This window comes from Bos javanicus, chromosome 15 (assembly GCF_032452875.1).
Source record: "Bos javanicus breed banteng chromosome 15, ARS-OSU_banteng_1.0, whole genome shotgun sequence".
Lineage (NCBI taxonomy): Eukaryota > Metazoa > Chordata > Mammalia > Artiodactyla > Bovidae > Bos > Bos javanicus.
Window position 1 is genome coordinate 22,143,229 of NC_083882.1, and position 12,426 is coordinate 22,155,654.

The window sequence follows — 12,426 nt, forward strand, 5'->3', positions numbered from 1 at the left end:
GTGGATAATGTCAGCATCTGATGGAGGGGAGAACTTTGAACATTCGTGTATCCTTTGAGTTGCCTTTGATGATATCAGTAAGTTAGCAGAAGCAAAGTTAAGACTGTGCTTTGCTCATGTTTGGAAAATTGAAGATGTGTAAATGACTGGTGTGTGTTAGTCCCTCAGTCATGTCCGACTCTCTGTGACCCCATGGACAGTAGCCCACCAGGCTCCTCTGTTCATGGAAATCTCCTGGCAAGAATACTGGAGTGGGTAGTCATTCCCTTCTCCAGGGGACCTTCCCAACCCAGGGATTGAATCCAGGTCTCCTGTATTCCCCTTAAAAGTAGTCGCTTCCCCATCTTAACCAAACACATATCTTTTACTGCCTGAATACCATCAAGGTCACGTCAAACAGAAGGGAAATTAACTGTGAAAATTTTACTTGTGGGTCATTTACCAAGCAGGGAACCACTGTTGTGGTGATGATCCAGCTCCCACAAATTATGGACATGGGTTTTCCCAGGAAAACTGTGCAATTTTAGACGCATAGGTATATATTTATTTTTTAGGTATATATTAATATTATATTAATAAATTTATATTTAGAAATATAGGCATATAGAAATAACTCAGATATTTCAATTTACACTGGAATTTTGACACCAAGGATACAGCTAATATGAAACTAATCAGACTCCTGGAGGAAAAAAAACCCACTGAAGCTTCTAGTGAGTGCAGGGTGCCCTCTGCTGGATACTAGGGCATTGCGGACGAGGCTGCGTTGAGTTTCTGGAAACTGATACCTGGGAGTAAAACAAAACCCAAAAAGCATGGCAACAAATTTAAACTTTGGGTTCTGTTTTTTACAGTACCTCTGGTAATTTCAGGCTCTGGGAACACAATTATAGAAATGTCCCAAGGAATAGGGAAAGGGGCTGAGTTTTTAAAAATCCACAAGATTCTTTTACAAAAGCAGCACTGTAGAACCAGCCTCATTTTCTATGTAACTCCACAAATATTTCATCGAGAGAAAAAATGGGAGCATATTATAGGAAATACCAAGGAGGCTTAGAGACGTATTGTTAATAGGGAGACAAGGAGCAAGACCAATTCCGGAATGATACATGGTGTTTTTTTGTTGGTTGAATGAGCACATTTCAGGTCACTTCTCTCAAAACGAGATTAACCTTTGCTCTTATTTCTGAGAGGGGTGGAAAGCAGATCCAAAGAAACTCTGCAGAAGACCAGTGGCAGAATAACAAAGACGAGGTTTTCACTGTACTTGTGTCAAATAAAGGGAGCCAAGTATGTAAAATCAGCAAAGCAGGTTCCCCAGTGTGTCCTGAGCAGGAGGGCCCAATACCCACATGTTCCTATTCAAGACAACCACAGGTCCTTATCTGAGGAGGCAGTAGCGTTTGAAAACCCCCGGGCAGTCTTCCTGAAGGCTGGGTCTGCTGGCTCAAACTCTCCTCCCATGTAACAAGTAAATTAATTACATGACATCTGAATGGGTCTAAAATTGCCAAAACTAGTCATTCCTTTTTTTTTTTTTTCCAGATTGTTATTCAAATGTACTGAGATGAGAGGATCAATGAGAAGGGAACCATAGTAAATTATTAACATCCATTCATGTACTTCAGTATCACATTAGTTAACTGTTTCCCAGAAAGCAGGGCCAAGAGAGAAGGAGAGATGAGACAGGTAAAGTTTGATAGAAAAAGCATAATAAAGGGTCGGGGGAGGGGAAGAGGCCTGGATGGAGGGTGGTTAGCAGGGGTTGTCATTGGAAAAGGACCCCAAACATTTTGCTGACTTAATTATCTTTGAGGGCTTCCCCATGGCTCAGTGGTAAAAGACTCTGCCTGCAATGCTGGAGATGCAGAAGGCGCGGTTCAACCTCTAGGTTGGGAAGATTACCCGGGAGGAGAAAATAGCAAGCCTCTCCAGTATTCTTGCCTGGAGAATCCCATGGACAGAGGAGCCCAGTGGACTACGGTCCATGGGGTCATAAAGAGTGAGGCACGACTGAGCACACACTCAATAATCTTTGATCTTTGGTGGGATTGCTTTCCAGTCTCTAGTGTCATCAGCAGTGGGTAATTAGAGGGTCCCCAGGTGATTCTCTTGTGGAGCTTCAGTTGAGAATCACTGCTCTATGAATCACATCTCCAGCATTCAGTATAATCCACTGAAGCAAACAGACCAGAATCCATAACTTCCTCACTTGGCAACTTGGAACTCAAGGGTTAAAATGGCAAATTGCAGGCCAGTGGTACCAATTGCCAAATACTGATTCTGCAGGCAAACAAAGGTCAAAGAGAACCATCCTAAGGAAGGAAGTGGCTGAAATGCAGATCTGCAAAAAATCCTTGTCAGAAGAAGTTAGTTTTATCTCACACAATCTTTTGGCTGTTAGAACCATCAAGAATCACCTGCTTTATACTTTTATCTCTAGGCATGTCAAGACAGAACAAGCAGCCTAGGAACTAGAAGCAAAAACAAACAAAAAAACCCTACCATTTTAAAGTATTTTATGAAGATATCTTAAGATTTCCTCAAACATTTTAAAGAAATACTCGTATTCAAGTAAACTGCTATTTAACCCAATTAATTTAATTGTGAGCTGTTTATTCTAAGGAGCCACAACGGAAGTTCCCAGTCTGCCCTTATCACTACAATTCCACATTCTTATATCCCTTATCTGAATGGCCCTCACTTCATTTATCAAATCTGTTGGTTATAATTTGTTTCCGTGCCAGGTCTATGCTGAACTCAGGGCTGAGGAGAGCCAAAATATCTTTCAGCTGTAAAAAACCACTTACCACTTGATATTATTGAATTTGAATATGTCACCACGAAGTCATCTTGCAGTTAGACTTCCTTTTCCTAGCAGGGCTTGTAGCTGGTAGGAACCCCACGCTTCCTCACACCTGGAGGAGAGGGCTCTCTGCCCCAAATTCATCAGAAGTTCTCCTGGACTGTCTGACCCTCCAAAATCAAGTCATAATAAAATATTCATTAAGGGTACCCAATAAGGGACTCTGAGGAATCTGCCTTTGTGTGAAAGCATGTGTCCTTCAGAATTCCTAAAATATACGTAGCATTGAGCCTCATTCCGGAGAAGGCAATGGCACCCCACTCCAGTACTCTTGACTGGAAAATCCCATGGATGGAGGAGCCTGGTAGGCTGCAGTCCATGGGGTTGCTGAGGGTCGGACACGACTGAGCGACTTCACCTTCACTTTTCACTTTCCTGCATTGGAGAAGGAAATGGCACTCCACTCCAGTGTTCTTGCCTAGAGAATCCCAGGGACAGCGGAGCCTGTTGGGCTGCTGTCTATGGAGTCGCACAGAGTCGGACACGACTGAAGCGACTTAGCAGCAGCAGAGCCTCATTCATATCAATTGCTCTTTGAGCACTACAGGGCTTTTGACTTGCTCTATTTCCTATGGTCAAAAATTGACCAAACTGAAAGCAACAGCTGTATATTAGTTGTAGGTTTCTTTGTACTTTTCTTTATTGGCAATAAACACAGTACCCAAATTTGTACCATTTTGGTTCAGTACCAAAATATTCAGGAAGCTGTGTTGAACGCTGAGAATACACAGAAGTGCGATATGGTCTTTGCTCCCAAGTGCCAACAATGTTCTTGAGAGACAGGTTTACAGGGGTTACAGGAAAAGGTTCTATGTCATTAGTAAAGCCACTAGATACTCAGGAGGGTTAAGGGCGTAATCACAGTAGTCTGAAGTCTAGAAAGGCTTCAATTAAAGAGAAGGAGATTCAAGCCTGCCCTACGAGTAATTAAACAAGAAGGATGACCTTCTAGATAGGGAAAAGAAATTCATTAAGGCTGTGCATCTCTCCCTCCTGGAATTATATTAATAAAACATCCTTCTCGAAAACAACTTGTGAAAAATAAACCAAGTTTCATGGACGTTTTGGGTCCTGCGGAAAGAAAACTAGTTAACCAGTGGTATTGGTATAAAAGGGCTTCTCTGGTGGCTCAGTGGTAAAAGAATCTGCCTGCAATGCAGGAGATGTGGGTGGAACCCTAGGTTGGGAAGATCCCCTGGAGGAGGAAATGGCAACCCATTCTAGTGCATTTGCTTGGAGAATTCCATGGACAGAGGAGCCTGGTGGGCATACAGTCCATAGGGTCACAAAGCTGGACACGACTGAGCAACTAAGCACCACACAGAACAGCCAGGTGGCTACTAGAAGTTATTGACTCTAAGGTGCGAGATACAGGAGTGATATTAGAAGTTCATTCACACACACATACACAAAGCTGTATTGTGCCTGACAAAGTGGCAAATTACCTAAATGTTAGATATGACTAGATCCCATTTCTATGACTATGGAGACTCATACTTTAGCCACCTGATGTGAATAGCCGATTCACTGGAAAAGACTCTGATGCAGGGAAAGACTGAAGGCAGAAGGAGAAGAGGGTGACAGAGGATGAGATGGTTGGAAGACATCACTAATTCAATGGACATGAACTCGGGCAAACTCTGGGAGATGGTGAGGGACAGAGGAGCCTGGAGTCCTGCAGTCCATGGGGTCACAAAGAGTCGGACACCAGTTGGCCACCTAAACAACAAACAACAGAAGATTCTCAAAGTCCAGAGATTCTTAATTCAAAACCGTTAACGGGGACTCGGAAACTCTCTTGCAGGCACGATGTTGACACACTGGGTAGTTACCCCTGTGCCTGGTTTTAAAACGAATCCTCACCGGGTTTTCCAGTGGCTTCTCCCCCGTTTTCAGAATAAACACGCTAGGTTGTTTGGTCTGCAGAGGGCAAGTCTGTACACTGCAGGGGAAAGCGGAGGGGATGGAAGGAGCTGAGCTCCTTCAGTTTCCAATCTTCACCAAAGATTCAAAAGCTAAAGAGAAAATACCATCTTAAGAAAAGGAAAATCAAACTGCCAAGATTTATTTAACTTTTTCTTTCACAGAAAATACAAGTATGTAATGTAAACACTGACATGTGAAATGAAGTACAAGCATTAGGAAGACAAAGGACCTGAACAATAACTCTTGCTTCAACACTGCAGTGCTTCCTGATTTCACTTCCAGCAGGAATCACAGGATTATACAGATTACATATCGGAAAAATCAAAGGCAACATCCATTGATATTTACCAAAACACCAGAGAGCCTCTGAAAATTCAACAATGCCATATGGAAGTCAGAGCTCTCTGCTGCAAAAAAAAAAAGAAAGCTGAGCACATGTCCATTAATCTGTTTACCCAAGGCGTTTAATGTAGGAGCCTAAGAAATTAACACATGAGTTTAATTTGCCGGTGGAGGTGAAGATTAAGTGACCCCTCTTTTCCCTCTTCAGAGAAAATGAAATTAACCAAATTTAAAGCAGAGCTGCTCAACACTGGCCAGAAGACGGCACCATCACAGTGAATTATTTCAATAAACCCCACAAAATACAAAACACAATAAAAGATTTCCATTTGTGCTCTGCCCAAATGGTCAATCCAGATCCAAGGCTGTAGGATCACATAGGGTGTTCTTTCCCCAAAATCCAAACTAGAAAAAGATGACCCAAATAAGTGGTTGGGATCAAGAACCACCTTGATTTAAAACAGATGATCTGTTTCTGAACTTGAATTCAGTAATAAAGGGTGCAGTCTTCACTTTTCTATTATTATCTCAAAAGATTAAAATGTTTCTTATTAGATGACACCCACCAGTTGGCAGGTCCACTTTGATAACAGATGCTACTACACAAGTTGGTTCAGTAATGGAACTCAGCATCATAAGATCTGGAGATCAGGGAGCCCTGGAATTGCCAATATATCTACTTCCTATTCTTGCCTGGAGGCATGGACAGAGGAGCCTGGCAGGCTACAGTCCATGGGGTCACAAGGGTAGGACACAACTTAGCGACTAAACCAATACCACCTACTTTCTCACTCACCTCCAAAATCAAAGATTCCCACCAATAATCTGTAGCCCATTATTCCTTGATAGTCAACAAACAATGGAGAAAAAAGGACTTCAGATACTTTATCTTCATGCTGACCACTGAATCTCTGGAGGAGAAATGCTACTTGCTCCAGTGTTTTGAGACACTTTCCCAGGCAAAGCTAACCTCCCTGTATTGCTGAGGTGGAGATGTTTTAATGTGATTATATGTCATGTGAAAAATACCTTCACAACAAACACCCCTCATTTTTATGTAACTTACCCATAGAATTTGGCACAGTGTTCTGTAATTTCTTGTGCTCTTACTAAAGATATTTGTAGGACAGAGAAAACCAAATCAAGTTTTAAAGAGATAGCAACTGACATTCCCAAAGAACATCAATCATGCCATTTTTTGTGCTACGTTACAGTAAGTTGTTGCTCAGCAGGCTTTTTTTTTTCAAACCTGCAAGATGATATAACAGATCAGCACTGTACTACTCTGATTAGAAAAACGCCGCTCATCGTTGACCTCCATTACTGCACTTTCTCATTTACTTTTGCAGAAAAAGAGAGCTCTAGCCACTGTGAAGGACAGTTTACCATTACTGCAAGTATGGCAAGACATTTCACTAAAAATTCTCTATCCTGTAGTCAGACTATACGTGCCAATATTTACCTTGGGAAACAGGAACCAAGTATTGAAAATTAAATGCCAGAAGTCCTTAAAGCAGTCAGTGGGACCCAAGTTTCTGTTCCCTCTCCAAGGAGGGAGCTCGTCTACAAGATCCAGCCCACCCCAGATATTCCGTCAGCGTGGACCCCAGTGAGGAGACTCTTTAAACCTAACTAGCTGTTTCTTTTCTTGTCACTTCTTTTCTCCTCTCTGATCAGTTCCTATTGAAAATCTCTTCTCTTTGAAAAAGCAAAGATGCAAACTCTGAAAAATTAATGCATCTTATCTGCAGATACTAAACATAATTACCTTTAAGGAAATAAGGCACTATAATGCGACCCCAGCCTGACTATAGGAATGGAAATGGAACTGATATTGGATCCTGTGTGGCTGCACAGAAGCTGGACTTCCAAACATGAGCATTGCTCTCCTGCCGCAGGCCAAGCTGCGTGCTGGAGTGCTGCTGTGATGGTCAGACCCACAGGCAGACCGGAGGCTCCACAGAACTGAGAAACCCAGATAAAATTCTTCCTTAAAAATAGAAAGTGATGTTATCAATCAGGTCTCTGGCCAGCCTCATCATTCCTTCAAGTAATGTTTTCATGGTCAAGTGAAGAGTATGGACGAGCGCTAGATGAGAAGTTAGGCAACCCAGATTGTGGTGCGAACGCTATTATTGGCTGTGTGGCCTCGGGCAAGTCACCTCACCTTCCTCTGCTCCCTGCCCTCTAGTCTTACTTTCTTCATCTGTAAAATGGGGATAAAACCACTTGCCTTGTCTCCCTCACGTCATGACTGTGCGGATTGAATAAGATAATGTGAAAGTGCTTTGTAAACTATCAAATACTGTGTGTGAAGGCAAAGTGAAATATATACTTATGTTCTATTTAAGTCCTTATCATTGCCTATTTGACTAGAGGTTTCCCATGCAGGATGTGCTTTGCAATAGAGAGACTCAAAAATAGATGCCATAAATATACACTGGTCTTTTTCACTAGGGCTGTTTAAAAAAGGGAGAGTCTTAATTTCCTCAGAAATGGTCTCAGAATAAATTACTTTAAAACGTGATGTCATTCAAACCCACCAACTGATAGAATTAATCTTCTCCACCTATGTCCTATACAGTTATAGTCTGGTCTGTTGATACCTTGACAGAGGGAAGTCTTGAATTCAAGAAAGCATGCTAAAACTGAAAAAAACAAAAACAAACAAAAACAAACACCAAAATCTCATAGTTACAGCTTGTTGTAACAGATTTAAATGAAAATAAGAGGCATCCTATATAAAGAAATTAAGCCACGGTTCCTCAAATGGTTGCCTTTTTCCTGAGATATCTCCAGGACAAGGTTCTAGTCCTGTGAAGTGCTTTAGAAAAGCTTAGTCTTGCTGGAGGTGAAAGGACATGTAGGTTGGCAACTAGGCTGTGCTCATTTTCAGCACTAGGATTGAATGAGAAGGTCTGCTAGGAGCTCCCAGGGAGCTTGGGTGGAGAAGCCCACCCGGCCCCAGGGAGGCCAGTCCTCGGACACCAGGCCAGAGTGTGGAGAACAGCTCAACACTGCCATCCCATCCCAGGATTTTCAGCTCTTCCTGGAAGTTGGTTCTGCTCTTCTCCGGTCTAGTAAATAATCGAACAGAAGAGAAACAGTGAGATGCGGAGCAGCGTATCTGCCTGGACTGCAGGGCCTGTCTGCATCTGGCTGTACAAGGCGCACATGCAGAGCAGACACAGGCAAGGAGTGAGCGTGACTGACTGACCGGCCCAAAGCACCCAGACTCCAGCATTCGTGTCACACGCCTTTATTATACACGGTACAAGCGGTGGCTTGGAGGGTGTCCTGTCAGTGGGATCCCCAGTGGACAGGATGGGAGTTCTCTGGGACCACAGGCATGATGCTAACCTCCGCTTCTCTTCCTGGTTTGCTTTGCTTTCCGGGGTTTGAGGATGGTATAGTTTGCATACACTGTATACTGATCTGACAGGAAGGGAACGTAGAATGCCCGCAACAACCTTGAAGACCTGAAAAACAAGAGAGAAAAAAGACAGAATCTTAGCATTTGAGAGAATTTACTCATGGTACTGATTAAAGGAAATGAATAAAATGCTATGGTGAGGGTTATATTTTACATAAGCTGTACTTAGCTACTAGATCTTGATAAAAGACTTAATCAAAACCAAGTACTGGGACTTCCCTGGTGGTCCAGTGGTGAAGAGCCCACCTTCTATTGCAGGGGATGTGGGTTCGAGCCCTGCTCAGGGAACTAAGGTCCCACATGTCTAGGAGTAGCTAAGCCTATGCGCCACAATGAAGACCCAGCACAGCCAAAAGAAAAAAAGACCAAGTACCTTCTTGCCTGAACCCAAACGACAGTCTCGGTAGTCTCGCTAATAAGCCACAGGATATCTTTCAGAATAGCTCTAGGTCTGCTTAGAATTTGCCATTGAAAAGTTCTAATTCAGTCAAAGAAATGTTATTACGGAAATATATTCTTAACACCTCAAGAGTTTGTGTACCCCAGAGACTGCAGAGATGCTAAATGCTCAAATGATCCTGATTCCAGCTCTAAGTTTTCCTAGAGAGGTGAAGAAAAAACTATGTTCTTGGCTTCCTGTGCATACTGTTCTGGCGATTCTCAAGTCAAAGACAGAGTCCAGTCTTTTCTCTTTATACTGAAATATAGATAGGAACAGCTAAAACCCTGAATGGCTCACTAATTTCTAAAGAATATGAAAAATATCTCACATTTATTGAATACCTAGCATTGAACACGGAGAAGGCAATGGCACCCCACTCCAGTACTCTTGCCTGGAAAATCCCATGGATGGAGGAGCCTGGTAGGCTGCAGTCCATGGGGTCGATAAGAGTCAGACACGACTGAGCGACTTCACTTTCACTTTTCACTTTCATGCATTGGAGAAGGAAATGGCAACCCACTCCAGTGTTCTTGCTTGGAGAATCCCAGGGACAGCGGAGCCTGGTGGGCTGCCATCTATGGGGTCGCACAGAGTCGGACACGACTGACATGACTTAGCAGCAGCAGCAGCAGCATTGAACAAGCCCTGGGGGAAGTGCTTACACTTTTTCAGATACTATTTAATCCATCCAACAAACCTATGTGGAAAGTGATATTACTTCTATTTTATAGATGGGAAAGTGAGACACACAGATTAAGTAGCTTGAGCAGGGTCACACAGTAAGTGATAAAGCCCTCATTCAGGTTCAGATTTGATTCCAGACTCTGCACTCCTACCACTCTGGTTTATCCTGCATCCCAGGAGACAGGCTAACAAGATTCATCATTTCCTAGAAAAAGTGGCAGTGATAGTTTTAAATTCTATATGCGGTATTACTTCTTGACTACGATTCCTGAGTCAAAAAACCAAAAGTTGGCCCAGAAACTGCCAACCTAAATGAGGTAGCTGAAGGGTGCTCCACTGCCAGTCCTTTTCCAGACTCTCAACTTGTAAATGTCATGTCAACGTGGCATTTGTACTGGCAGCCTACTTCTGAGTTTGGCAGACGCCCGCGATGCCTGCACACAATGGTACCGTGCTTGGCATACACACCTCCTAGAGATCCTTCCCAACTGGGATGCTGGCCGTGCGCTGTGCTCAGCAGAGATTCACTTCACTTCAACAGCTAACAGCTCAAGGGCTTTGATAGAGAAAAGAGGCTTAGCAGAGAGACACACGAGATAAAGCAGGGCCTCTGCAAAGAAATGAACAGGAGGAGGAAGCACCTACCTCAGTCAAAAAAGAAGCTAATTTTTCTTCTTTCTGTCCACGCTGCATAGATAAGGGGAAGGTCAGGACAGAATGCTGTAAGCTGGAACAAAGTCCCGCAGGCTTCAGTGTAGTAAAGAAAGGCTAAACTGAATGAAGCATCATTTCCATTCCAGGTGACTCCACGCTAAAAGCTTCACTAGTACAGTCAGTACATGTCTCCAGTCAACTCATCCCTTGGTATAACATCAGGTCCAATGGGCCCTATTTTACTTTTTTTACTTTCTTTTTGGAACGACTCCTTACGACTTGGAAAGATCATTATTTTGTAATTTTATTCTTCTTGGAGTCTTCCAAAGAAGAAAGGAAAATTATACTTATTTTCAAAAATAGAATAAAACTCATTCTGTCATGTAACTACCATATGGGTCCATTATAACCTTTTATAAATTTAAACTATATTAAAGAATCTTAGTGGTCTTTTTTCCCCTCTATATCTTGGATTATTTACAACTATGCTTAAAAAAAAAAAACAGACAGACAAATGATAAGAAAAAGAATGATGACATCCCCAAAAAGGATTATGCAAAAATGATATAATTACCTTATCCTTCCATTTTTTCACTGCATTGTTCAAAGTATGCACCATCTTTCAATAAGGTACAAAAGATTTGTGACACTATCTTTGCAGCCTGCATTTAGCTTTAATTGAGCACAGCTGAGAGTTCAGAATTTAAAAATTTTCTGTCCATAATGCCAATGAGAAGAAAATCAACAGAGGAAGACACTTCACAATTAGACAAATCAGAAGATGAATGCGGAGACAGCAGCACTCGAGACTCTGATGATGACAGCGTGTATGTGTGCGTGTGCGTGCGCGCATGCGTGAACGTGCACATGTGAGTGTGCTCAGTCGTGTCCGACTCTTTGCGACCCCATGGACTGTAGCCTGCCAATCTCCTCTGTCCATGAAATTTTCCAGGCAAGAGTACTGGAGTGGGTTGCCATTCCCTTCTCCAGGGGATCTTCCTGACCCAGGGATGGAACCTGGGTCTCCTGCATTGCAGGCAGATTCTTTACCTTTTTTTTCTGAGCCACCAGAGAAGCCTATTTCAGGTATATATATTCAAAAGCAGGAAAACATGGAATAAAGATTGGGGTTGCTACATTCCAATTCTTACAAAAATTTCAAATGATGTTTTTTAAAACTATCCTTCCGTTATTACTGTTATTTATAAAATAATTTAAAAATATGAAAACAAAAGGGGTTATAGGCCCTTTTACAGACCAAGACAGTACCTGGTGAAGACAAGACAGTATGTGGTGACGACTATTTCTATGCTATTTCTATGCTAACTCCTTGGTCATCACAAGGAATTCTGAAAGAGATCATTTCAGGAAACCATCCAGGGTGATACATGGGACATGTTATCATCAAAAATACTGACCTCCCTAAAATAGAAGAAGGGTCACTATGCATTACTGCTGAATGCAAAAGGCAAGCTGAAACAAAGGTAAAAGAATAATGGAGACTGGGACAAAATATTTACCGTATACATAACAGAGGAAGGGTATCTAGAATATATAAATTATATATATATATATATATATGGGCTGGGCTTCCCTGGTGGCTCAGATGGTAAAGAATCTGCCTGCAATGCAGGAGACCCAGGTTTGATCCCTGGGTCAAGAAGATCCCCTGGAGAAGGGAATGGTAACCCATTCCAGTATTCTTGCCTGGAGAATTCCATGGACAGGGGAGCCTGGTGGGCTACAGTCCATGGGGTCGCAGAGTTGGACACTACTGAGCAAGTAACATGTATTGGGGCTTCCTGGGTGGCGCAGCGTTAAAGAATCCACCTGCCAATGCAGGAGACACAAGACACACAGGTTCTATCCCTGGATCAGGAAGATCCCCTACAGGAGGGAATGGCAAACCCACTCCAGTATTCTTGCTTATGGGACTGCAATAACCATATGAAATGATGTTCAATTTTACTAGTAATCAGGGAAACATAAATCTAGATATAATTTTTCAACAATCAGGTTTGCAAAGCTGAGAAGTATGACAGTATCAAACCCTGGGGAGGAAGGAGGAACCCGATACTG

At 42.5% G+C, this 12,426-nt stretch overlaps 1 protein-coding gene across 2 annotated transcripts in view; it reads right to left on the reverse strand.

Moving 5' to 3' along the window:
• Positions 1–4,906: 4,906 nt before the first annotated feature.
• ALG9 (ALG9 alpha-1,2-mannosyltransferase) overlaps positions 4,907–12,426 on the reverse strand; it is a 113,209-nt gene continuing 105,689 nt past the window's right edge. For both annotated transcript variants that reach the window (XM_061440268.1, XM_061440269.1), the window contains exons 15-16: positions 8,495–8,613; positions 4,907–8,211 (exon numbers count right to left, since the gene is read on the reverse strand). In XM_061440268.1, coding sequence (XP_061296252.1) covers positions 8,174–8,211; positions 8,495–8,613 — 157 coding nt within the window. In that variant the 3' untranslated portion in view covers positions 4,907–8,173. The remainder of the gene's footprint in view (positions 8,212–8,494; positions 8,614–12,426) is intronic.